This window comes from Vanessa atalanta, chromosome 1, assembly GCF_905147765.1.
Source record: "Vanessa atalanta chromosome 1, ilVanAtal1.2, whole genome shotgun sequence".
In the NCBI taxonomy this organism is placed as follows: domain Eukaryota; kingdom Metazoa; phylum Arthropoda; class Insecta; order Lepidoptera; family Nymphalidae; genus Vanessa; species Vanessa atalanta.
In genome coordinates this window covers 3,815,174-3,842,893 of record NC_061871.1, presented here as the reverse complement: position 1 = coordinate 3,842,893, position 27,720 = coordinate 3,815,174, and the positions used below count along the sequence as shown (strand labels likewise).

Here is a 27,720-nt window from a genome sequence, read left to right as displayed (position 1 = left end):
TCTGTTTTTTTTTTCAGCTCAAGCAATCAAATTATATCCGTCTTATTGGCGATCGCTCGAAAAATCGTTAATTGCAATATGTATTTAAATAAATGCATAAAAATATTTTCAATTTGACAGTAATTTCAGCTCTTTTGTTAGCCATATACTATATTTTTTTATTATAATTTTGCTCAATGGAAGGTAATTATTTTTTACACCTGTTGTTTTGGTAATAATACGATAATATAATAACATAAAAAGAAAGGGAATGATAAAACTAGAGTACGGCTTTGCACGATACAAAATATAGTATAATATAGTTATGATTTATTATGTGAATAAAAATACTCTTTGAAAATCTTTTATTTGACCAGTTAGTCGTCAAACTAGTTTTGTTATAAAGTAATCGGATAAATTTACTCTATTTGAATTTTCTCTTAAAATAATCTGATTTCAACCAGATGAGAGAATTTCAATTAATAAGAATGAATAAAAGAAGAGTTTGCTTGGTTAATTTTCGTTTGTTTGGTACAGATAACTATTAAAAATAAAAAATAAATATAATTATCATGTTTATTCATTGCAGTGTATTTTATAGACACTAAATAACAACTCGCTCGTTCTGACAGACCGATAAGTTATGAGTGAATTTATAATTAATGAGAACCAATAAGTAATTATAAAGCAAATTATTAATTCGTTGTATTATTATAATAATATAATAAAACAACGAACGAAAGTGCATCGGTGGAGACGGGCTATGATGACATAAAGCGTTGCACTGTTTGCCTTCACGACATACGCGCCGATTCTACTCCCAACGCTCATCAATACATATTTAAATATGAAATATCTATCATTTTTCTGAAGGCGAAACTCCTCGAGAATGCTTTTAATGGTAATTTTCCTATCTATTCGTAATAATTCATTCATTATGAAACAATGAAAAATGAAACCTTTGCCTGCGGAAATATGTATCTTATGACTTTGTGTAGACATTTTTTAAATATGAGTACATCTTTTATGTATAAAAATATCCAAAATATACTATAAGGGCAGTATCATCGATAGTTGCTTAAATTTAATAACCGCGTATGCTGCGGACTTGAGTCGTATGAGATGAGACAAATGGGAATTTCAGTTTTAATATACAATGATTATAATTATATAAAAAAATAACAATAACCTAATCACTTTTAAAGAGACTTTTGTTCAATAGTAAGGAATAAACGGAGTATTAAATTTTACATTAGATTTTTTGATTTTAAAGAGTTTTTAACGAAATTTATTATTACCCACACTGTACCGCAACTTCGACCGGATCAAAGTCATAAGTCAAAAATCTTCATTCAAAATAGAAGCGTTACAGTTGCTTATTGATTGTCAAAAATTTACCAACACCCACCAACCTGTTTCGCATATATAAATGTACATCTTTTAAAATATCAATAATGCAAGTTGGGTACCATATTCGTTTTAATTACCTTGACAAGGTTGTACATTAATTTGACGATGATAAAATTATATTAATACGATATTAAAGTAATATTTTATTTGATTCCTGCATAAATCACTCGATAATCAAGGATTACTGCGTTTGTATATTAATCCGGTTTTTCATAGTTATCTTATCTCATACACAAATGGTACGTGTAGAGTTATTAATTTGTAATTTTTACACATTATACGACTATATCGAATTTATTAATTGCCATAATTTAATGGCTTCTCGCAGTTTTTGTCGTTAATTGCTTTTATATATTTTGTAAAATCTTAATTTTAGTTGAATCAAACTTCGTTGGCAGAAGTATATTTATTAAAATTGAATTATTTTTAATAATAAACTAGCTCAAATAGACAATAATAAGAAAATTTGTCATGTCTTTGTTGTCGTCATTATCGGCAATCTTTAAAAAAATACTTTTTCTGAATGCTTAATTCGAATTATGAAATATATTTTTTTAAGAATAAATGACAATTCAATTAACATAATAACCTACATATTTAAATTGGTCTAAATGAGTTAGGTACTTCGAGTTTCCCCATGTTCACTCAGCTACATTAAAAACTGGTATAGAACTGTTCACTCACGGAGGAGAGCGGCATCTTGTTAAATTATCGACGTGCAGTAACAAATATAATCTCAAATTGGACGTATTTTTTTAAATTAGTCATCTCAGTCTACATGCTCAGTATCCATCATTGCCTACGCTTTGGCTTTGTAAGAAGTACATTTTGCTAATACGCCACCAATCTTGGGAACTAAAAAATTATGTCTCTTGTAACTGGAGTTGTAATAGCTCATTCAACTTTCAAACCGAAACTATCAATACAAAACTGTATATCTGTTTGGCGGTAGAATATTTGGTAAGAGGGATGTCCCCACCCAAATGGTCTTGCACAAAGTCCCATTACCTAGAGATGCTGTTGCTAAAATGATCGTTTGACACTCGAACCATGGCAAAAATGTTTTTAAATAATGAATTTAATACTGGAAAAGCGTAAGTAATAAGTCAGCATTAATAAATATGAAAGTAAAGCAGATTTGCATCCGTTAATCACTATAAAAAAATCCGTTAATCACTATGAATCAATCGCCATAATTCACAAGCGGTGATATGCGATTCGTTTACTTCCGGATAGCAGAATTGTCTAGGAAGCGTTATCCGGAAGTTTTACTGGCTTGCTACGATTATTAGATAGTACGGTAAAATATCAGACGTCTTCTTACATTTATTCAAAAATTAAATAAAAAGTATTTTTTTTCATAGTATTCGGACTTCAAGCAACCAAGCAGATAGATGCAAATTTACAAAGTAAATATTTTGTTAAAAATAATCACTAACTTATTTATGTTACTAATTATGTTTGGTATTTTTTTTTTTGGCCGAAAAGAAAACGGTTGTTTCGGTTTTTGTACGAAATAACTTTTTCATTGCGAAATATATATAGTAGACATTAAAGGTGACATAAAAGTATATACATATAAAAGGCGTGTTATATTCATATTATAGCAATTTCAGTTTTTTTTTCATATGATACCGACTTTCAAATGTAGCTCTTAACAGTAAAAATAAAATAACTTAGAACAATGTCATAACAATCTAACTCTTTGTAACTATTGTGCTAATATCTCTTTTCGAATCTCATTGAACTTCAGGTGTTTTGTTTTCTACTTTTATTAATAATATTTTATAATATGTGGAATATTACTAAAAGTGGTAGTAGTATATCATGAGGACAGCGCTAGAAGAGTGGGATGGAGGCATTTCTATCGGAGGCATAAAAATCATTAACCTCCGGTATGCCGATGATACTCCACTATTGGCTTCCTCAGAAAAGGAAATGGCTGAAGAGTCGAGCGCACAAGTGAGATGGTTGGTCTTTCCATTAATAAGATGAAGACTAAAGTCATGGTAGTAGACCGAGCTGGAACTTTTGCACAAACTTACGGATCTGGAGTTTGTTAATGAGTTCGTGTACCTGGGATCACTTAGAAGCAATCAGGCACAAATAAATTTACAGACATACCCAGAATACTACCAAGACCAGACTCGTGCGAAATTTGGTATTCTCAATATTTCTGTATGGCTCATGGTCAATCCGAGTAGCTGACCGAAAGAAGATCGAGACTTTCGAAATGTGGTGATACAGACGAATGTTGCGTATACCGTGCCAGCAAAAAGAACCAACAAGTCTATTCTCGACCAACAGGAGGTTACTACTAGACTATCCACCAACGAGTTCTAAGATATTTTGGTCATATTGCCCGGTGACAACCGGACAGTCTTGATAAACTAGTTGTAGTTGGGAAAATCGAAGACAAATGATCACGCGGTCGATAACCTATCCGCTGGTCCGACCAGATTCAAAATATAACGGGACTCAATATTTCGACTGCCCTGAGACTGAGACTGAGACTGAGTCGAGGACAGAGTGGTGTGAATAAAGCTAGTCGACACATCGGTGATAGTATTTCAGGACTAGCACGACTTTCAGTAATGAAGCACATGAAGCAGAAGAAGAGAAGAAGATTTAAAACATATATAAATATTAAAACAATAATTATCGGTCGGTAAATTTTATTTTAAATTTGTATATTAGTATTATTTATATTGGGTATAGTTTTTAATTAATTTTGTGGGAATTTTAAAGTACGACCATTAGTCCGCTTTCGTTCATGTTCGAATACGAATTTCCGTTGTGGTCATTTTATTTCAGTTCCTTTCAATTAAATTCCTAGTTGTTATTCATTTTTGGAAAGCTAAGAAAAGGGTAATATTTTTAAAAATCAGAAGAAAAAAATCCTTTTTTATAAATAAATATTTGAAGTTGCATTTTAGACTTATTTTGGAAAAAGCTAAAAAACCGAAAAGTGGTTCACTTTTGCATGATGCGTGTGGGGGTCAAAGTTATCGCAAATAGTCATCCCTATCACCTCCTAACGGGAATACGTCGAATTACCAATGAGCCTGTATATATAGCATTATTAATAAACTTATTATAAAATTAATAAATTCTTCATTGCTACAATAAGAATATGTGGCCTTTCCATGTTTTCCAAAGCAAATCATGGTGGTTTTAATAAAAGGCATTTTTATATTTTTAATCTTAGCACATATAATACATTTGAATTACAAATAACTAACGATAGTGATATCGTTAAATATTTGTAATTGATTAATATTATATAAGGAATTAAAGGCCTTAATGAGGGATTTAGTATTAGTGTTTTTATCAGATGATAGTTTTGACGATTTCGACTGGTAGGTATAAAAACATATCGTCTCGAGTGTAGGATATCACAGTCTGAGCGAGTTTCATTCAGGATGCGTGCTGCACTCATATTATTGGCCCTAGGCTTAGCTGCGGTTACAGGTATGAATAAGTGTTAATAATTACATTTAAATTTTCTAATAATATACTGTACAATAAATTTTTATTCAAATGTTTACATTTTTGCTACAGCCGTACCTTCCAATCCGCAAAGGATTATCGGAGGATCAGTCACAAATATTAGTCAGTACCCGAGTGGTGTGGCTCTTCTCTTCTCATGGACTGGATCTGGAAGCTTCTTCCAGGCCTGTGGAGGTGCCATTATTAACAACAGGGCCGTACTTACTGCCGCACATTGCCTCATGTAAGTAGAACTGCTTCTGGATTTGACTAATATAATCAAATATTTTGAAAAACAACTAAAACAAATTGATTTTATAATTCGATTCTTAACTTATGATTTCGTTTATGCAATAATTTCAGTGGTGACCCGATTGCACGTTGGCGCAGTCGCGTCGGTTCCACCAATGCCAACAGCGGTGGAGTTGTTCACACGACCAGCAGAATAATTATTCATCCTAACTACAACACGCGCACATTCGACCAAGATATAGCAATCTTGCAAATCGCTGGCAGTTTCTCTTTCAATAACAATGTACGCGCTGGTCAAATTGCAGGCAGCAACTACAATCTCGGTGACAACCAACCCGTTTGGGCCATCGGATGGGGAACTACAAGTGTAAGTTTTACGAACTTGGAAGTATTTATTTAAAGTTTTTACGAGATTATATATTTGGAAATACTCTTCGAGAGGCATTGGGTGATTTTCATAGTGTATTACCATGCGAGTTTAAATATGCTAATAAATAGAAAGCACATGTTAAATATAAATAATTTATAATTAAATAGGGCCGCACGAATTCACAATAATTTTGAACTTATTTCTACACTTTTCTATTATGACGGAACTGATATAATAATTTCTTTATTTCAGGTTGGTGGAAGTCCTTCTGAACAGCTTCGCCACGTCCAAGTTTGGACTGTTAACCAGGCTACCTGCAGAACTCGTTACGCTGAGCTGGGTCGCACTATCACTGACAATATGTTGTGCTCCGGTTGGCTCGACGTTGGTGGTCGTGACCAATGCCAGGGAGACTCTGGTGGTCCTCTGTTCCATAATGGAGTTGTCGTCGGTGTTTGCTCTTGGGGAGAGAGATGTGCTCTGGCTCGTTATCCTGGTGTTAATGTTCGTGTATCTCGCTACACATCCTGGATTCAAAGCAATGCATAATTTTAAAAAGGAAACGATACTGTTATAAGCAATAAAAAAATACAAAACCAAAATATCTTTCATTTAGATACATGTCAAAAAATTTGGTAACAAATAAAATACTATTTATCCATTTTTGGTCCAAATGTATAAGTACGGGCAAACAAAAAAAATGTTACATTATTATGGAACTTATTTATTATGTATATGTTTTATTTTGACATCAAGCTCTAGGACCTTGAATTTATTTGAGTTAAAAAATTTGTTACTTTTTAATTAAATGAAATGTTTCTCAGACCATTTTTTTTAGTTTTGTTGTTCTGATCACACTATCATTCAAAGCTTTTAATAATTATTATTTATTTATAAAATTTATAGTCTTTAATCGCTTGGCGTAATAATAACATCTAAACCAAGAATTGGAGAGAAATATCTTGAATAATCGAGCTTAGGTCATAAACCATAATATGCACATAACATGTACTTAGGCGTGGAATAATTGGAAAAATCGTATCATTGTGGAAATTGATGGTTGCAAAAGACCGGATAATTGGAATCTTCGAAAGGTTTTTACAATCGTCTGATATATTTCTGGATCATTGCAAAAAACAACAAGTTTGTTTAGGACAATTGGTAACTTGACTTCTGATTGGCTAATTTAAGAGTTGATTTATACATCTTGATTCTGATAAGCTTTGTAAGACAATCAGTAAATGCACATCTGTGAAGACTGTAAAGTTACTATCAGGCAGTCAATGAGTTACTAATATTAAATATGTAGGTTGTATTTTTGGGTTGACCCTAAAAATAGCTACGACGTTTGAGAGAACCTTAGATGCTAATTGTCATGCATTGCCACAAAAGGCCGGTTGCCGGTTCGTCGAATTAACATGAATCGCTCATGGTGTATATCAGTTGAAGCAAGAAATAAGTCATTTCAGAGAACACATTCCCGATAACGGATCATTTAAAATTGAAGTCAGTCATTACTGAGCTTATAATATATCTTCAAACGGGGGACGTCTTTATGTAGCCGATACGATGGTGTTTTTGGGAATAGCATTGGATTCCAAGTTTCAGAAAAGTTAGACAACTAAATGATTTTGATACCGCTCTAGTATATTTTGGTTATTTTCACAGTATTATATTACTTTGGGGTAACGCTGCATATATTGAATCTGTTTTAATTTTACAAAAGAGATGTTCGGGATGTTGTTAACAAATTAGTAATACTCAATGTTACGTCACAATATATTTACAAATATATTATTTATATTCACAGTAACAATGATCACTTTGATAAAATCAGTGATAATAATCATTGTATGTGCACAAGAAGTAATGATAAGCTTATAACGCCAAGTTTCCAACTTCGCAAAGTCAATAAATCCTTCTTGGGGTAACATTTTTAACTTTGCCGTTTCATAAATTCAAATTATTTGTAAAAAAAAAGATTGACAAAGAAGATATAACATTCAATACAAGATTATAAAGATGATAAAAAAGCGTGGAGTTATTACTTGTCGATTTCCAGGCATCCTATATTACATACATATATAATTGTATTTAACTAACATGACTTTATTTTTAAACGTTGAAAAAGAGTAACTACTGAGTTTCTTGCAGGTTTTTCTCGGTAGAATCTACATTCCGAACCGGTGGTAGTTTCACTTAATATAGTTTGTTAAAAGACGATTCAAAAGCCTATTCGAATAAAGTATATTTTGATTTTGATCTGCTGACCAGAACAGAGTTACAAGGAACCAATTCATGGATGGTTCGTGGACGTTTCATATTGCAGCTTATCGGTGCCAGACGTTATAATGTATATAAGTATTTTCATAGATAAATCTTTATCAGGAAAGAACCGATCGTCCGACAGTTATTGTACGATTGTAAATGCGTCATTGGCAAAAGATTAATTGCATTGCATAATATGTTTGCATAGGATAGGCTATGTTCGAATTTTACGAGATATATGTATCTCCTCCAGCTGTTGGATTGGAGAATATTATTATGGTGCCGAACGATTACGATATAATTGTTTAATCCAGTTACTACGACTGAGGTTCTTGCCGTTTCTTCTTGGTAGAATCTACATTCTGAATCGATGGTAGTTATACGTTCAATCAGTTCTGTAAAATGACGATTCAAAAGTACTTATAACACACTTGAATAAAGTATATTTTGATTATGGATGTTGCTGTATCCCTTATAAGCCTAATAGAATAATAATTAAAGATATTAAAAGACAGCGTTATTAGAATGGGGTACGAAGAACAGGCACACTAATAATCTAACAGCCAGTGTTCCGCAGACTTACAGTACAGTAGCAAACTCCATACTAATGCCACGTATACTGCTTCACCTGCCGTTGGGGAAATGGAGGTTCACTATTCCCAACGAGGGATCCTTTGAGCGCGCCAAGGAGTCGAAAAGCATAAAAAAATACTGTCAAAACTTGATCGCAGCATGTCTGCTATTTTGATATCATAAAATATATAAGAAAAAATATAGAAAAATTTAATGGCAGACACTTATTCCGGTTCCTACTATATTTTATATAATTTCAAAACTGCTTAAATTTTATACAAATTTACGTTATTTCAGCAAAGCTTAAATTTATATATAATATTTATATTATTGTTATATACGTATATTTACAAAAGCAGATACATAGGCTGTCTGTTCTAAGATGCAGGCAGACCACATAATAGTTTCTCAGTCGTGCTAATAAAGGTGCATTACTTTGATTCTCGCACTCTTAATTTCACAGGTAACTATTGTTTCAGCATAGCTGCAATTTATGTCTTTTATTTATATAAATAATAACAATAATAGTTAAAATACAAATGAATTTATATAATAGTTTTCATGAACTTAAAATGCGTGCGTTGTGTGTGTGTTTGTGTGTGAGTGTGTGTTTGTTTCAATCAGTAAAGAAGACATACTGTAGTATTTTAAAGCGTTATTGGTTCAATCGGGTAATATTTCATTGGTCGTTTAATTGTACTGGGCACATTTGGATAAATGGTCTTCTTCGTGTCGACCATTTTGGCAATTTTTTGTAGAACTTCTGGTAGCGTGTAATAGTATTTAGTATACAAAGTCGACGTACACTTAGGAGATTTGATATAGGTACTATATCATTTTTCAGTAGGGATTCGATGTTTATTAAAAATAATTTAAGATACATCTTTGCGCGCGTTCTTTCGATCAGGTGTGTGGTCACCAATCCTCCAAATACAGTTATCCAGTCAATGATAAGTGAAGAAACATCACCATATAAAATGAATTTATTATTATGTTTGATGTTATAAATACTCTGAGAAAAATGGTTTGAGCTAAATCTAGAAGTGGACGAAACTCAGTACCTAAATGGGCGTTATTGTAAGTGGCATTTATTATAACAATATAATAATGTACCGCGTCACCAAAAATACACATTAAAAAGTACAATAAATTGCAAAGATAAATAATTAAGATAAACAATTGAATTTTAACAATTTATTAAAAATGCCATAACTTCAGCTTAGGTTGCTTTTCAGTCTACGTTTTGTACATTTGCTGCCATCACTTGCATATATAGTTTTTTTATAAATTATTATAGTAGAAAAAAAGTACTACCCTAGAAGACGCTCTATAAATAAAGATTGTTCTTGATAATAAGTAAAGAAATTTCTATAGATATTATAAATAAGGTATACACAATTAAACTTAATAACCATTCCCATAATAAAAAAAACACAATATACTTTATCCAAGTAGGCTTTTACAGGCACTATTAAATCGTCCTTTTACAAAACTGTATTAAGTGAAGCTGCGACCGGTTCGGAATGTAGATTTTACTGAGAAGAACCGGCAAGAAACTCAGTAGTTACTCTTTTCCATATTTTAGTCCAGACACATTGAGATTTTTGTAACGTTAGAAGCTATTGTCTGCACAGGGATTTAAGTTAGTATGATATCGTAGCATTTAAAACTGCGAATCAAAAACTACCTCGAATATGACAAAACCGAAATAATCGAATATGGCCGTCGTTAGTAGGAACTAAGTAAAATCCATGAAATTCATTTAAAACTGACTTAGTAAACATGGTTTCACTATTTTTTTAAAAAACTGTATGTGATCATCAAATATAAATATATAAATATTTCCACTTTAGTAAAATACTATTAAATATATATATATATAAAAAAAAAATGAACACGTCGAACATAATATTAAGAATCTCGTTACGAAGTCTATTTAAAACTTTCTAAAATAAATATTTGAGTGTTTACACACTAAAAATACTAATGTTTATAATACATTAAGTTGCTAACTAGTAAGTTAAAGTAAATACTTCTAGATGTTGATAATGTTACATGGGCAATGGTTCACTAAATTCTGAGAATGTAGAAACCGTTGTTTCAATGCGCTCACAATCATAATTTGATTATTGGCGATCGTATAATCTTGAAGATAGCGAGGCTTAGGTCAAAAGGGAAGGGAATTTATCGAATTGTTTTTTTTGTTTGGTTTTCATTATTAGAGAAAATTTAAGTTAATTTTAGGAGAAGTAATAACGTAGCAGCAACGATCTGATATTTACTTCAACAAAGGAACAGATAATTCAGGGCCATAAGACAAGACCGGTGTAGAGTATTGGAAAGATTATACTCATAAAATCGTTTATTCTGGCTAATCATTAATAAGCCAAGTCTACTGATTATTTAAATTTGAAAAACATTCAAACCATAAACCACTCTGTATCCAAAAATAACCAACCACGTATCACATATTCTACCGCCAGCGACAATACATAGTTTTGTTGTTTTACGGTTTCTGGGTAAGCCCGTGTTATACAAGGGATATATTAACATCAATGTGTATGGGCCGTAGTGACTACGTACCACCACGTAGTCTATTTGCCAGTCCAGCCCGCTTACCTTTGGCATAAAAAAAGATTTATTTTATAATGTAAGCATCCGCTAAGATAGGATTTGAGGAAATTATTTACGGAGGGAAATAGGGAGGGTAAAGTTGTATGAATTTTACCTGTAGTAATATAATTTTTAATAATCTTTATGTTTATATATTTCGCATTTCTAAATTGGCTAGTCGGTCAAGTAGTCACCTTTTAGGCTGAAGATTCTGAGGTACTACTGGGTTCAAATGTTGGATCGGACCAATAAAATGTCAGGTATATCGTTCGTATTATTAGTTTGCAAGTTTGTATTGTTAATAAACTTTTGTTAAATGGCTTTTCCAAAGTGCTTGTAAGAGTTGAATTTCCCACTGCTGGGCTAAGGCCTCCTCTCCCTTTGAGGAGAAGGTTTGGAGTTTATTTCACCAGGCTGCTCAAATGCGAGTTGGTGGATATACATGTGGCAGAATTTTGTTGAAATTAGACATATGCAGTTTTCCTCACGATTTCCTTCACCGCCGAGCACGAGATGAATTATAAATACAAATTAAGCACATGAAAATTCAGTGGTGCTTGCCTGGGCTTGAACCCGCAATCATCATCATCATCAATCATCGGTTAAGATGCACGCGTTCTAACTACTGGGCTATCTCTATCTATATGTATCGAGTGGAAAAACAGACAGTGCATCTACGTTTTTGTATACGCCTGTTTGCTATAATCTCCTCGCTGTTGGCTTGTTCCTAATGAAAACGTCTTTCTATGTTTGCTCCAATGAATCATGGCGGTTTTAAATATGAACCATATCATGTATTTCGCTATGGAAATGTTATACATTGAAATTAAATTTGACCACAACGCGCTTTGAGCCTGTTTGTCGTTCAATGAACTTTATTATTTGAGTATAGCAGATATAATAAATTTAGATTTCATATAACACATCACTATCGTTACGGATTTATGCCTTTATAATATTTATAATTAATTATAGAAAGAATTAAAGAGCTTAATGAGGGATTTAGTTTTAGTGTTTTTATCTTCTGATACTTCTCCGATTTCGACTGGTAGGTATAAAAACCTATCGTCTCGAGTGTAGGATATCACAGTCTTAGTGAGTTTCATCCAGGATGCGTGCTGCACTCATATTATTGGCCCTAGGCCTAGCTGCGGTTACAGGTATGAATAAGTGTTAATAATTACATTTAAATTTTCTAATAATATACTGTACAATAAATTTATATTCAAATGTTTACATTATTGCTACAGCCGTACCCTCCAATCCGCAAAGGATTATCGGAGGATCAGTCACAAATATTAGTCAGTACCCGAGTGGTGTGGCTCTTCTCTTCTCATGGACTGGATCTGGAAGTTTCTTCCAGGCCTGTGGAGGTGCCATTATTAACAACAGGGCCGTACTTACTGCCGCACATTGCCTCATGTAAGTAGAGCTGCTTCTTGATTTGACTAATATAATCAAATATTTTTCAATATATTTAACCAATTGATTTTATAATTTGATACTTAACTTATGATTTCGTTTATGCAATCATTTCAGTGGTGACCCGATTGCACGCTGGCGCAGTCGCGTCGGTTCCACCAATGCCAACAGCGGTGGAGTTGTTCACACGACCAGCAGAATAATTATTCATCCTAACTACAACACACGCACTTTAGACCAAGATATAGCAATCTTGCAAATCGCTGGCAGTTTCTCTTGCAATAACAATGTACGCGCTGGTCAAATTGCAGGCAGCAACTACAATCTCGGTGACAACCAAGTCGTTTGGGCCATCGGATGGGGAACTACAAGTGTAAGTTTCACGAGCTTGGAAGTATTTATTTAAAGTTTTTACAAGATTTGATTTTATATTTGGAAATACTCTTCAGGATGCATTGGATTACATCGTTCTTTTACCATGCGGGGTTAGATATTTTAATAAACAAATAGTAAACACATGTTAAATAATTTGTAATTAAATAGGGCTGTTCGAATTCACAATAATTTGGAACTTATTTCTAAATTTATTTAAGCTTTTCTATTATAGATATCGATTATAACGAAGTTCTATATTAATTTATTTATTTCAGGTTGGTGGACGTCCTTCTGAACAGCTTCGCCACGTCCAAATTTGGACTGTTAACCAGGCTACTTGCAGAACTCGTTACGCTGAGCTGGGTCGCACTATCACCGACAATATGTTGTGCTCCGGTTGGCTCGACGTCGGTGGTCGTGACCAATGCCAGGGAGACTCTGGTGGTCCTCTGTTCCATAATGGAGTTATCGTTGGTGTTTGCTCTTGGGGAGAGAGATGTGCTCTGGCTCGTTATCCTGGTGTTAATGTTCGTGTATCTCGCTACACATCCTGGATTCAAAGCAATTCTTAATTTTAAAAAGGAATCATAATATTATAACGTGCAATAAAAATATAACAAAAACAAACAAACATTTTTATTAGTCTATCTGAAACTAAAAAACATATATTAAATAGGTTTGCCGTAGAACAAAGTATCTAAATATTTCAAAATTTTCTTTTTGGGATAGAAGAAATTATTGTGGGTCTTTTACAAAAGTATACGAAAGTATCTACTTTCTTTATGTCATATTGGTTGGTGGACTAGCAATTGGGCAACCTGATTATGAGTAGTAGTCATATAATTTAAATATTTTTCTATTTTTGAAGTTGCAATTTTGACTTATTTTGAAAAAATCTAAAAAACGCGATAACTCAAAAATGGTTCACTTTTGCATCATGTATATGGGTTGTTAAAATTATTTCAAATAGTCACTTCTATCACCTCCTAACGGGAATCACGTCGAATTACCAATAACCCTATATATATAATTTTTTATTTAACCCATTAAAGACTTAGCTTTATACTAATATTTACATAAGAATTATTTTACAAGGTATACTGAAAATGAAAACTCTAAGTTATTTAAAATAATGTCTAAAACTTAACTCAAGTTCGATGAATATTATTACCCTTAGTACTAGGTGAACTGTATGACGGATGTAATATAAGAAATATTAATCATTCCTCATATCCGAAATGCGCCACCCAACTTGGTAACTAACATGTTATATCTCTGTGTCTGTAGTTATACTGCCTCACCGATGCCTAATAAGTATTATATAGCCCGCTGCGTTTGGGGGTAGAACATTTGATGAAAGAGTGGTACCAACCTAGACGGTCTTGTACAAAGCTTGACCATTTCAGTACAAAAATAAATATTTTTTTAATTGGAACATTGTTTCATGAAATATGACTTTTTGTTGAAGCTCGTGCGTGTCATGTGAAAAAACACTACGTAACAATTGGCATGTTTTTGCTTTTTGGTTAGGTTGTGTCGGTTTTTCAAAATTACTTCCAGCACATATAAATATTTAACATTCAAGTAGTGGCGTTGTTGGCTTCGTGAGCGTGATGTGGTTGTAAGATTGCATATAAATCATAAATATCAACGCTCTCGTGAGCCTCGCCATACAGGATCTGGTTAGAATCGGACCACTGAACGTATCTATTTAGCAAAATCGACGCTTTATTAGTGCGAGTTGCACCTGTTGTCCTCTGTAGTATGTAACAAGTCTGGGAATGTCTGTAATGTCAATAGATAATCAGCTTAGTGGCTGAATATAATAGGTGACTATCGAAAACCTCATATCAGTAATATGCGACGCAATGTAATCCATTTAGTCGTGCACAACGACTCAACATGTAAGTGATTAGGTGTTATAAATATGATTATTAAAACGATCAGCTTTAACAAGGAGGATTGTATAATCTTTAATCTTTACATAATACGTTTACGGACTATGGACAAAAAAAAAAACATATACAATCAAGAATCAATCGGCTTTCCTTATAAAAGAGAAATACTAGAATACAGTGGAGGGGTTATTATGTACGGATCGGACGTGTTTAACTATATAGCCGCCAGCTGAGATTTTTATAACATTTTTATAATAATTTATATAACATTTTATATAACATAATTTCTTTAATTTTATCTAAACTAATATTATTAATATGAAACTAGCTCTGTTTGCTTGTCTGTTGTTCTTTTAAGAATTTGATGAAATTTGGCATGAAGTACGTGAACTCCGAGGAAGGACATAAGCTACTAATAGGTTCTTACATACCCAACACCTGACGACCAACCCCTTAAAAGCGAGCGAAGCCACGGTCTACAATTTTCAATGGTACACATTAAATCGATTCAAATAACATTTTATGAACGTATAATTGCATATATTTTTTTCGAAATTAATTTTTAGGCAACACGTATTTTTATAAATGAATACATACCTATTTTTATTATTAATTTAATTCTTTATCACAAATCATTCAACTGTGTCTGAACTGAATACACAAATAATTCAGCGCTCTTAACTAGGATTCAAATATTTTTAACAGACCATAAGCTGAATTATTTAATTAATAAACAATAAAATTAAAATAAAAATTAAAAATAACATTACTTAAATTAAAAAGTCAAAACTCAAATGATCTTTCTATACTAAGGTTGCAGTTATAACATAGTAAGTTGCAGCTCATTAAAGATAAACAAACAATTTATTTTGAGAAACATCTATATTTAAGAGATATTAATTATTGTTGATACAATATATAATATTATCTTTAAATATCTTTAAGTGTGTTTATAGAAAATATATAGGACTGATTTTATAGTACTGTATTATTATAAATATATATTTATAAGTGTTTAGAAAACTGTTTAAATGTTTTTTTTTTTTTTATATAAGTAGCAGTGTTCGAATGTATGCGCAAACAGACATTTTCATCATATATTTAAAGTGTATCTTCTACCACGGTCTGAGATATGCTTTACAATATGCACTGCAAATCTGAAGGTATCGAAATAGAAATAACACGAAAACGATTGCTTTGTTATCTTGCGTATTGTTCGAACTGCTATTAACTCGATAATTTCTACAAAAGAAGGCTTAAACGATATAACGTTACATAGCTAGGGTCACGTAGATCTATCGTAGATATGATACGACTGCTCATAACAATATTTATTGTTCAGCGATTGACCAGTTATTAAACTTTAATGTAATAATATTAAAAAAACATTCTATTCCACGTATCGTATAGAGGTCTATCGTAGAAAACAGTTATCTATTAGCTAGTCTGGCACGCACTTATCCTTGAAGATTTTGGACTTGATTATTTGAGAAATTTTATCTATTTTAAATCCAAAATTATTTAGTTTCATTAATAATCATCTCAATGATATATATATATATATAATACTACATACATATATATAATACTAGCGAGCCGCTCCGGCTTCGCACGGGCGCATTGCTGATACTAATTATACTACAGAATGTCTTACAACGTTCACAGCTTTTTTGACATTAGACAGTACAAGCCGTTATGTCCCTGCATTTTTTAATCTATAATATCTTCGAAAATATTAATTTAAATTACAGGCTGCAAAGGGATACATTAAATGCACAATGTATTTAAGGTTATCAATTGGATAAAGATTCATGTTGTATTGTTTAAAATAGCTTCGAAAATAAGCCATTATTTCTCGTAAAAAGTAGAGGAACTATACAAGAATTTGCATTAAGGGTAGTCGTCCTTTTGTGGTCCTGAAGGAGACGGCGGAGCAGAAACGGGTCCAGTGCTCGGCTTAAAAGATCACTAAACCTTGTACCCTTGTGCACTATTATATATCCTGGGTAGTTGGGTGGTTTCCCTTGGAGACTGGTCGCCATAGCTGCAATCTTTCAGGACGACATTATCACATATACCAACTTAGATTAATATTACATATTAGATTTTAGATATGCGACAGAATGAACCGTGAAGCAGATCTTTTTGTTTATACAATCTTTGTAAAATTAATGGATCTAGTTTAGAGAAAAAAATAATAATTATGAAATACATTTAGTTTTGTACGATTAAAATTTCTCATTTTTCTTGATTTATAGTTAAGGGAGGCAGAAGAGTAGATAGAACAGCTGATATACAATTGATCTTTACTCAAACAATTTTAAAGCGCTTCCAACGACGATCTAAGATGTTACGACTTGTGTATAAACACTGGCTCACTTACCCTTCCAACCAGACAAGCAAAAAAATAAACAAGTGTTCTACTAAAAATATAAGTTTGCACATTTAAATATACCTAACTTCACTTACGGGGAGATTTTACAATTGTACTTTTTAATTACGTATTACTATTTTTCATATTTGTTATTATTTTAATTAAATTTTCTTTGTTTGTGCGGAAATTATAAATTACATAATATACTGTTTAAAACATCACATAAATTCGATTAATAAAACAGAAAATATCTTTAAAGACAAAAATACAAATATTTATTTATTTAGCCCTGACATAGATAACATTACATAGGTAAAAGTATAACAATCTACTACACAGATAAAGTAGATTCTTAAAAACGGTGATAACTAACAAGCGTTGAATGTTCCGGTTAAATCACCATTTCGATTCAAATGGTAAACATTAAATCAGCCTTCCTATACTAGTTGTAATAAAAAAATAACTAAACAAAATTACATTACATCAAAAGTCAACCCATCAGTAAAGTAATAAAAATAATGCATTAAGACAGGATGGTATTTTAATACTAATTTACAAATGCACAATTACGTTAAGTAAAATTAAAGGAAATGATATACATAGCTATGACGCTCCATGCATAGTTTAACTCGAGTGCTTATGCTTTAAGTGGTTTAAAAGTTTACCTTGTAGCCTTAAATTATAAAGCAACTAATTAAAATTTTCCATATAAATTCAGGTATTTATTTTGTTCTTACCTAAATGTTTGGTTCAATCAGATTCATTTTTCCAATAAATCGTGAAACACGTTTTGTCATTTGTTTATCCAACATATATAATAAACCAGATAATATAAGATGGGACGAACAACAAAGAAAGGACCTTTTGCTAAAAACATATTAGTGCTCACGTATATACGAGTATATTGCAATCTCAATCCCCTTACTCTCATAATCCGATCGTATTGCAATCAGATACGATCGGAGTGAGTTTAGGCGCAGGACAAACATTGGCAAATTCCAAACTTCGAGTAGCTGATAATTTCTCCGTAAGCGCTCGATCCGAGCCCTGAACTGGGAATCTGAAGTCTTTCAAATTAGTCTCTACATGAAAAGAACAGTGAAAAACAAAAAGAGTTATTATCATACTGTTAATTTTGGTAATCAAAATAATATTCCTTGATTATCTGATGTAAATGAATAAAATATATCAACACCGTGACGAAGTGTGCACGTGTCAGGCCAAATTCCGAAAAAAAAAAACTGTAATCGTTACCTCAGGCAATTGAAACCCGTATAAGACTAAATAATGTAAAGGTAGGTCAGCTCTTTAAATATAAATTGAAGTTCAATCGAGAGATAAAAGTATTACGCGATTAAAAGCGGTTGCAAATTAATTTCGGATAACATTCGGTTGGAACACAAATTGAAAGATTTGGAACATGAGATAAAGCAAGGAACAGAAGAGATTATTGTACTTTAACAAGTATTCCTGCGGATTAATTTTTATTCTTACTTAATAATACAATTTTATTACGAACATTACTAATATTGGGTATGCTATCTATATTCAAAGATATTTTATTTTTACATACATATGTACATTGCCTGATTTGTATACTTCGGCTTCGCTTGTGTTTTAGGGGTTGGTTGTCAGGTATTAGGTATATATCCTGCCTTGTGGTTCAAGCTTGCTTCGCAACGAATCTCGTCAAATTCGATACAGAGGTTTGGCCGTAAAAGCGTAAGAGACAGACAGAGTTACTTTCACATTTGTAATATTTCTATAGATAAGACTGTTTTTAGTTCGGTGGAGATACGGTTAGGTGCTAACAAGTAATAATGTAATCAATGAATGTGTATCAAATAAATATTTCGGTTAGTTATAAAGTTGACAAAAAATTGTTTTGTCTCAGTACATTAATGAAAATAAATATATGTTATATATTTATTTAATAAGTTTAATTCACAAATGTCAAATAAAAACTAAGAGCATGACAAAAACTGTTCGAGTTTTGACAATTTAATTTTAAGCATTAGTCAATGCTTTAAATAAAGTAAAGTAATAAAATTTCCTTCGAAAGTTTGATTTTTTTGACAATATTTTTTTTCTAAATAGGTTAACTTGAAATAAATCGAACAATATAAACCAATCGTAAATGTTTACGTCATCAAGTTCCTAGAAATGTGATAATAAACAATTGGTTTCTAGCTATTATTAGTTTCTTGAACGAGTCTGTCAAGTACTCTTCATTGTGTATGACGAATAGATTTTGGAGTGATCGAGATATGTTTCTTATGCGTACCGCCTTGGAAAATTCATTTAGAGTTAAGGCGATAATCACACATTTTTGGGCCTACTATACTTCAAAAGTAAAATTCAACATTTTGCCCGCCGCCCGTCTGTTAGGATCCTAATTAGAATAGGGCTTGAGTTACTAAGTCAAAAAATGTATGGTTGATACGGTTTTTTGATAGCGCGTCGGATAGGTACCACTTACTCATTATATATTCTACCATCGAAGAGCAATACTTAGTATAAATGCATCACCTCAGTAGGTAATGCAATTAGGTATATGTTTAAAATTAATTTATTAATTTTTATACCCCCTCTGAATCTAAATAACTCCAGTTTGAAAGGTAAGAAAGTCCGTGTGTGTACTGTGAATCTCAGTTTTCAAGGTTGTTGGCACTGTTATATGAAAATCATCTCGTAAAACAAATGAATAATCTAATTATTATTACAGTAGCAAGCGGACAGATAGGAGTGATCCTGAATAGATTTTATTTTCATCAGATATACGAATCCATATCAATAAGAACTATTTCTATAATTTTAACCACTGTCTAAGCAGTAATCTTAAATTTTAATGAGGACACGTTAAAAACGTATGACATTATGATATTAAATTAAAAAGTATATATATATTCATTTTTCTTCCTCGGGAAAATAATATAGGTAAACAGTCGGATATAATATTTTTTTTGTATTATTATATGAAGATGATCAATATTTATAAATGAAACAAGATTAAATTGAAATGACAGATAGTATCACTTATCTATTAGTAAGGTTTTAATCAATTAACCTCTCTATATAAATTGTGAGACAGATGTGACACAAGCGCAGTTGGCTTGTACAGTGAAAATGAGAGGTGTTTTCATGTTTACGTTTCTGGCCATGGGGCTGGCCACTGTCAGCTGTGAGTTTTTTTTTTTGACATATATAAACTTTTTTATTTTATTTAAATTATTTATTGTTCTTATTCTTTTGTATACAATCTCTAAACTTAAGAAAATATTGCTGAATATAGACAAAATTTTATATGTCGTTGCCACGCGTGGATATTAAAGGGGTAGTTATTAGTGCTGTCAAATAAGAAATTATGTGCAAACGAATCAGTGCAGTGTAGTACACAAAAGTAATTTTATTATTATGTTCACAATTCAGTTTGTACGCTTAATAATCCTATCATCAATGAAATGCAGTTGTTCGCACGTTTAAAAAAAATACAGTGAATTATTATGATGCGCGCGCACAGGATGACAGGATTACATTATGAAGTTGAATATGAATGATTAGAAAACTGACAAACAAAATGTTTGTTTGCTTAACTGCCACACAATTAATTTAATACATTATTAAGAACTTTGTATCAAGATGGTGGCAATGCGTTGGCAATTAAAGCGTATTATTGATACAATTCTTCCTTTGAGGTCGATGATGGAAATTCTTCTAAAACGGTACGGCTGTAAAAGTTCTTACCCTGTGGGTTGTATTTTGGTCATAATTCTACTTTACTTTTCTTTGATTTATTTTAATTCAAAGATAGGAAAATAATTATACTTTATATTCGGATGATAATGTTTCAAATAGCATCTTTATAACGTAGCGCTAAAATCTTTTGTGTTTATTGAGATTACAGACTTGTGCAATCTCAAGCGGGAAATATGGGGAACTCATCTTATATTTATCGCAAAAAATGTTTATTTGAAGGGACGAGTTTGCCAGAAGATTCTTAGATGACCGCTTTTAAAAGCTAAATTTGAAATATAAATATATGTTTCTTTAGTATTCATATAAGAAATCCTTTTTAGATTATTTCCAAAGGGTCACAATTTACAAATTTTAAAACGTCTAAATAAAATCATAACAATTGCCTGCATTCATATGTAATTTAATTACCAATCAGTAATCAGAGTATAATACGTACAAAATAGATACAGTACAAGTTTACCGCACGTATCAAGGGTTTTTGGTAGCTAAAGCAATAACGTACACTTCGCACAGCATCGAATTCAAGTATCCATTGAACGTAAAATTAATGTTAGTAATACCATATATTGTCAAGGCAGAAATCGTTATGGGTATCAAACCAAATTGAACGAGAATTAAGTCTTCAGTACTGTTTAATTGCCGTCGACTTTAACATTAAGGTTCCTGTTAGAATGAGGGCTATACTCGTCTTACAATGTCACTATAATATTACGAATATTGACCGATTATGCAGCCGGTGACTAGACAACTAGCATCTATTATATTTCTTACCCGCATGACAAGTCGATGTATATCGATGCAAGCAGGAATCTCATTTTATTTCAACGATATCGAATCTCGTTACCGATCTTTTAGGTTTTATCAATTTATTTTGATGCGAACATTCTTTTGTGTTTTCTGTAATTTTGATTATATCATCGACGCATATGAGATGACAAATCATTCTGTGTCTCGTATCTGTAATTTTTAAGAATGTTTGTGTATGTGTTTTCTCTGTATCACCTTTATGAAATTCACATTTTATTTCTAAATTTTGAGGACGAATAGATTATTAGAATATTGATAGCATTTTTTTAATCCTACATAATACTTAAAGTATATAATGTTATGTTACAGCCCAGGCATCAATGAGGATAATGGGTGGGACACTCACAAATGTCGAGTCGTATCCTTACATTACTTCACTCCTCCGTTCGCAAGACATGGTGACTTATAGGCAGACATGTGCCGGTAGCGTTCTTACTAGCAGACACATCTTGTCTGCCGCTCAGTGTTTCGTGTAAGTTTATATTAATCATTTATTTATTAATTATATTTAATAGTTTTGGAGCATACTCGATTAAGAATTTGTATTGAATTGCTTGTCTGCACTAAAACCATAGAGTCGATATATCAATGAGAAACTTCACACGTTGCTTATGAAGGATTCAGAATTGAGATTCTGATTACTGAACTGAGATATTAATTATTAAATAATTTTAACTCTGAGAAATCAATCGGCACTACATTACATACATCATTAACAGCCTGTAAATTTCCTACTGCTAGGCTAAGGCACATGCAGAATTTCATTGAAATTAGACTCATGCAGGTTTCATCACGAAGTTTTCCTTCACTGTCGAGCACGAGATGAATTATAAACACAAATTAAGCACATGAAAATTCAGTGGTACTTGCCTGGGTTTGAACCCGCAATCATCTGTTAAGATGCACGCGTTCTTACCACTGGGCCATCTCGGCTCAATCGGCACTAATTCAACGCTTTTGTTTATGATTTTGAATTCGGTAATAATGTGACTTTTGTTTAGTTTGTTAAGTGACAAAATTAAAAGCTAGGGTTGATAGGTCACCAGCCAGATAAGAATCAGATATTCTTGCGACAAACAGCAATACTTAGTATTTCTGTGTTTCTTGAAAGGTGAGTGAGCGTGTACAACTACAGGCACAAGACACATAACATCTTAGTTCCCAAGGCTAGTGGCACATTGGCTAATTTCCCCCAGTTACATATTATATCATAAAATAATCTAAACTAAGGTATAACCTAATGTAATTGTTGTGTTGTTGTTGTATAATGTAACTTTAGAATATTGTTCGTATGATATTATTAATAAAAAAAATAGGAAAAATATATATAATAGGTTCACTTATATACATACAATACAATAACTATATAATATTAATAATGAAACGTAATTTTACAGCGTTTCTTTTCGTGTGTCACGTAGATGAGTTGAAACTTAATGACTTACCGCTTCTAAACTCGAACGACCTCTAATAAAAGCTGTTTGGTGTAGTCAAAAAAAATTAGCTTATATATTTTTTTTTGATTTTTCAGTGGTGATACAGCAAATAATTGGCGAATCAGGGCTGGGTCCACGTGGGCCAACAGCGGCGGTACTATTTACTTCACCGATCAGATTGTCCGCCATCCTAATTTTAATGCACGCACGTTCGACAGTGATTTAGCCATTATTCGAACTACTACGCCTATAGACATCGTCAACACCGTACGCGTCGGATCTATCGCTGGCACTACCTATCAGATTCTCGATAATCAAGCTGTGTGGGCTATTGGATGGGGAGCAACTTCGGTGAGCATATTAAATCATGCCATTTTATAAAAATCTGTTAAAAGTGAATTTTAAACAGTGAGTTTTTATATGCTCAATTCGTGTTAATAGGAAAATAATTATACAAAGGAAATGCATGATTTTCATGGTATAGTTAGGCGGACAGCCAAATGGGCTACTATATGGTATGTGGTCACCACCGTCCATTGAAATTGTTGTTCTAAGAAATATTAGCCACAATATGTCATAAGCCTTAGAAGCCGTAACGTAATGACGTACGTAATGACGTAATGACGTTGCCAGAGCAAAATAGCCAGTGGCTGGCTCGTTCATCTTTCAAACTGAAACATAACAGTACTAAGTAATGCTGTTTAAAGGTATAATATTAGATGAGGTAATATATGATGTGAGTGTGTGTGTGAGCCATACCAGCTTGTAAATGTATCGGATTACATTAAAATCAAATTCAATACCCAAAAAACAAGCACAAAATATTAATAAACAGGCCAAAATGAAATTAGTTACATAAGTGTTTAATGCAGGCCTGTGCGTAAGAAACAGTGCCACTCCAATTAACAATGTTTTGTATTATTCGTTGGACGGGTGCACGAATTAGTGCACCGACATGGCCCATAGTTACGACCAACATGGCCAATGTTTGTAACCATATTCAATATCAAGGTGATCTATCAATTAATAAAGTAATTGATATACGTGACGAGATGTTTCAACTTAAATCTACTACATGAAACAGAATAAATGGTTTCAAGTGTTGACGATTAAATATATTTATTAAATTTTGAACTTTATCAATTGTTTGTCAATAAAGTCAATACAGTGGTGATAATTTTGAAACTGATATATTAAGAATCCAATACTGAACTCACTAATGTTCCGAGTGCTTTCTAACTCGTCTCATAATGTTATATTTGAATTTGTCTACCGGTTACTAAGTTGTATGCAAGACGTACACAGTTACCTTACGTTACATCATACCCTTATTTTGTCCGGTGTTGCCACTTACTTTCTTATAATTGAAATAAATGTTTTTTTGATAATATTTTACAGTTTGGAGGTGCCAAGTCTGAGCAGCTTCGCCACGTGCAGATCTGGACTGTAAACCAACAGGAGTGCAAAAATCGCTACGCTGCTCTGGGGTATCCTATCACAGATAACATGCTCTGCTCTGGGTGGCTCGACGTTGGCGGCCGCGACCAATGCCAGGACGACGCTGGAGGTCCTCTCCTACATAATTCAGTAATCGTCGGTGTTAGCTCGTGGGGTCACCAGTGTGGGTTAGCCCGTTACCCAGGTGTAAATACGCGCGTTAGTCGGTTCACTCCGTGGATTCAGGCTAATACATAATCTTGTTAATAACCATTGATATTAAAGAAATTGAAATAAATGGTAAAAATGATAAGAAATTATATTATATGAGTTTTATTTTTAAAAGTATTTATAACATACTTGCTGTTTCCCGACCGCTCCACTGGGTATTAAATATATAGATTGGAAAGAATGAATGTAACTCAAAAAAATAATATACATTTAACCATTTAGGGACGATTTCGCGTTGATCGGTCATAATCTCGTACTAATACGTTCAATAGTATTCACGTGGTTGAGTTTTATTTCATTGACAGTACAAAAGTAAAAATAAACATTTTTTTTATATATATGGATTTGTGTATACCGTGTCACAGTGGCGAATTAAAGAATGTGTTACGAGACTAGCCCTAGCCTCCAATACGGTGCTACGTCATAGGTAACATAATTAATAATATCATTAATAATGTCACATTATTATTATTACATATTATTACAATTATTATTGTAATTAATTGATCAATAATTTGTACAACTTTAGTTGATATTATTTTATAACATTTAAAACTGGCATGTAACACTATTTCTTATTTTAAAAGTGATTGAGCTGTCATAAGGAAAACAATTGGATGATTGGGGGCATTGTAAAAATATAGAGGGAGATTGAAACATCATTGTACAACATAATTTTATTTTGCCATCCCGAACTACTGAAATTACAAATGATAAAATTTTGTATTATGATTTTGCAGTACATTAAGCTATTGTCGATAGGAGTTCTCTTGGTTGACAAAAATGTTGCTTGATGATATTTTTATATTAAGTTTTCAAGAGATATATTGCTTAACATGCTTACATTCAGTGCACATATTTATCTGAGTGTCATTGGATAGCTCTTGAAAAGCTCATTTCTCTAAGTTATCAACTACACGATGGAACTTTTTAAAACTTGAACTTAAAAAAATCTTAAAGAAAAATGGTATCTTATCGTGTAGTTTTTGAGCAATGGAATATTTTCATAGCGGGCCTTTGTAAAAACAACCTTTTTTCTAATTCTTAATATTTTCAAGAAATCTGGAAAAAAAGCCGAATATTGCTATGAAAAAGAATTAAGTAAATGCAAGCGTAATTATTCAGTCTTATTAAAAACGCTACAAAGATATATCAACAGTAAGCACATGCTTTTATTTATTATATAACACGTATTTTTATTTACTTATTAAATCTTTATTGCACAAGATTTATAATAAATATAAAAAGAAGAGCAGGTAAATTATAAAGTATGCAAAGGCGACCTTATCACTTAGAGTGATCGCTCTCAGGAAACCTCTATTCAGAATTAAGGTAGGATAAAAATCCGGCAAAGTGTTCACTTATAAATAACTTATATAAAAAAATAACTTAAGAATAAGATATTATATATAAGAAATACACACATATCTTCTTTATCTTTACATAGTATAAAACAAAGTCGCTTTTTCTGTCCCTATGTCCCTTTGTATGGTTAAATCTTTAACGCACGCAACGGATTTTGATGCGGTTTTTTTAAATAGGTAGAGTGATTCGAGAGGAAGGTTTTTGTATATAATACATAGACAATATAGTTAAGTAACACTGATAATTTTAAAATTTTCTAATGTGATGTAAATTTATACATTTTTTTCGATTACATTGTAAACGCTGGCTGAACCCTACGAGATAGATCAAAATAATGTACTTCAGTATTGTACACCTTAAAACGGTCTTCAAAAAAGTCCGCGATGGTATATGTCTATCTCTTAGGGATCACCCACATTGCAACCGTGCGAAGCCGGGGCGGGTCGCTAGTAATATATATAATACACACACAAAGAAATATTATGCATACGTACACGTAATAATGTATTATGATAAAGTTTCATTGATAGGTAATAAGTACACAAACGACTTTTACATATCTGTATGGTTTTAGCTTGACGAATTTTACGCGGCAGGAAATTATTTGATAGTTTTAACTGTAAAGGTGTCGCGGGGGCGTCAACAATAGACTATTTGACTGGTTTTTAAAATGCATTTTATATTATTTGGTAGAGGTTAAGGAACCCAGTAAAAGTTGTCTTTTTTAATTTTAGTACATATTTGCTGAAAAATATAAAAAATATTACATATTCAAATAGCGCGCGAAAACGCCAATATGGCGCTGCAATGGGGTCGGTGACGTCACTTGCTCTATTGTAATCTGTGGCACATATAATCTATATACAGTAGGCAAACGAGGTTAATAAGCAAGTGACGTCATCATAAGCCCGACCAATCGGGAGCGTTTTGTGTCACGTGAAAAACGTTTAAAAAAATGCATTTTTATTCATTATATATACTGGTTATAATAATTTAAACTTTATTTTTCGCATTGTCAAATAGCCTATTGATTTGCCATTATTTAATATATTTACTGAATAAATATGGTGTATGGGATAGTATATTAATATTTCTTAGTGCCAATCTCTGTGGCCTTTAATAACTGTAGTACACAGATGGCCCATTTTCCAGTATGCCAGACATTATTTAATTTAAAAAAAAATTAAGTTGATTCTTTTCTGATGACGGCTCATTAGATACTATATCGATATGTTTATACAGTTTAGTAGAGTAGTAGAATTATTGTAACGAAATGTGTTAATCTAATTCATTGTCCATTGCAATCATTATCAATCGATAATAACGCTTAGTTTCTAAGCTGAGTTAACGAAATTAAATGTCAGACAATATTTTTTTTCTTATCGGTTTTTAAATTAAATTAAATTAAATTTTGTAAATTCATTAGATAATATTGATTAATGTTGCAAGTCTAGTTATAAATCAATACAATCAGTTGTTATTTTTACCTCTAAGACTCATATTTGTCAATACATTAATATATTTATAAACTTTTCGGTAAAAATATATTAATAATATTATTTTCGATTGTTTTTAGATTATATTTTATTTTTCGAAAGTATAGCATATCGCCTAATTGCCTCCACTGGTGACAGGACGGCTGGTTCATGTTTTGCCCAGAGGATC

General features: G+C 32.2%; 4 protein-coding genes across 9 annotated transcripts in view; 3 read left to right on the top strand and 1 right to left on the bottom strand.

The window, feature by feature from the left end:
* Positions 1-27,720, bottom strand: part of LOC125067601 (solute carrier family 12 member 4) — a 343,127-nt gene that overhangs the window by 110,274 nt on the left and 205,133 nt on the right. The gene's annotated exons all lie outside the window — the stretch shown is intronic.
* LOC125067664 (trypsin, alkaline C-like) lies at positions 4,775-13,378 on the top strand. 2 transcript variants are annotated; one of them, XM_047676382.1, is made up of 5 exons: positions 4,775-4,860; positions 4,951-5,122; positions 5,242-5,497; positions 5,753-6,059; positions 13,334-13,378. In XM_047676382.1, exons 1-4 carry the CDS (start codon positions 4,812-4,814, stop codon positions 6,047-6,049), a joined length of 774 nt encoding a protein of 257 aa, XP_047532338.1. In that variant the 5' UTR covers positions 4,775-4,811; the 3' UTR covers positions 6,050-6,059; positions 13,334-13,378. The 2 variants fall into 2 exon arrangements, with proteins under 2 accessions (XP_047532338.1, XP_047532330.1); XM_047676374.1 differs by lacking the exon at positions 13,334-13,378 and having other exon boundaries at positions 5,753-6,102.
* LOC125067677 (trypsin, alkaline C-like) lies at positions 12,041-13,378 on the top strand. The gene is made up of 4 exons (XM_047676395.1): positions 12,041-12,114; positions 12,205-12,376; positions 12,494-12,749; positions 13,027-13,378. The coding sequence occupies exons 1-4, from the start codon at positions 12,066-12,068 to the stop codon at positions 13,321-13,323; spliced, it is 774 nt and encodes a 257-aa protein (XP_047532351.1). The 5' UTR covers positions 12,041-12,065; the 3' UTR covers positions 13,324-13,378.
* Positions 14,000-24,781, top strand: LOC125067694 (trypsin CFT-1-like). Its single transcript, XM_047676418.1, has 5 exons — positions 14,000-14,006; positions 20,115-20,204; positions 21,896-22,058; positions 23,118-23,373; positions 24,421-24,781. Exons 2-5 carry the CDS (start codon positions 20,150-20,152, stop codon positions 24,715-24,717), a joined length of 771 nt encoding a protein of 256 aa, XP_047532374.1. The 5' UTR covers positions 14,000-14,006; positions 20,115-20,149; the 3' UTR covers positions 24,718-24,781.

Excerpts from the sequence above, each read along its gene's own strand:
- LOC125067677 (XM_047676395.1), top strand. The coding sequence starts at position 12,066 with ATGCGTGCTGCACTCATATTATTGGCCCTAGGCCTAGCTGCGGTTACA. Across the intron at positions 12,377-12,493 it reads ACTGCCGCACATTGCCTCAT|TGGTGACCCGATTGCACGCT; the intron begins GTAAGTAGAGCT and ends CAATCATTTCAG. Across the intron at positions 12,750-13,026 it reads TCGGATGGGGAACTACAAGT|GTTGGTGGACGTCCTTCTGA; the intron begins GTAAGTTTCACG and ends TATTTATTTCAG.
- LOC125067694 (XM_047676418.1), top strand. The coding sequence starts at position 20,150 with ATGAGAGGTGTTTTCATGTTTACGTTTCTGGCCATGGGGCTGGCCACT. Across the intron at positions 20,205-21,895 it reads GGGGCTGGCCACTGTCAGCT|CCCAGGCATCAATGAGGATA; the intron begins GTGAGTTTTTTT and ends GTTATGTTACAG. Across the intron at positions 23,374-24,420 it reads TTGGATGGGGAGCAACTTCG|TTTGGAGGTGCCAAGTCTGA; the intron begins GTGAGCATATTA and ends AATATTTTACAG.
- LOC125067664 (XM_047676382.1), top strand. The coding sequence starts at position 4,812 with ATGCGTGCTGCACTCATATTATTGGCCCTAGGCTTAGCTGCGGTTACA. Across the intron at positions 5,123-5,241 it reads ACTGCCGCACATTGCCTCAT|TGGTGACCCGATTGCACGTT; the intron begins GTAAGTAGAACT and ends CAATAATTTCAG. Across the intron at positions 5,498-5,752 it reads TCGGATGGGGAACTACAAGT|GTTGGTGGAAGTCCTTCTGA; the intron begins GTAAGTTTTACG and ends TCTTTATTTCAG.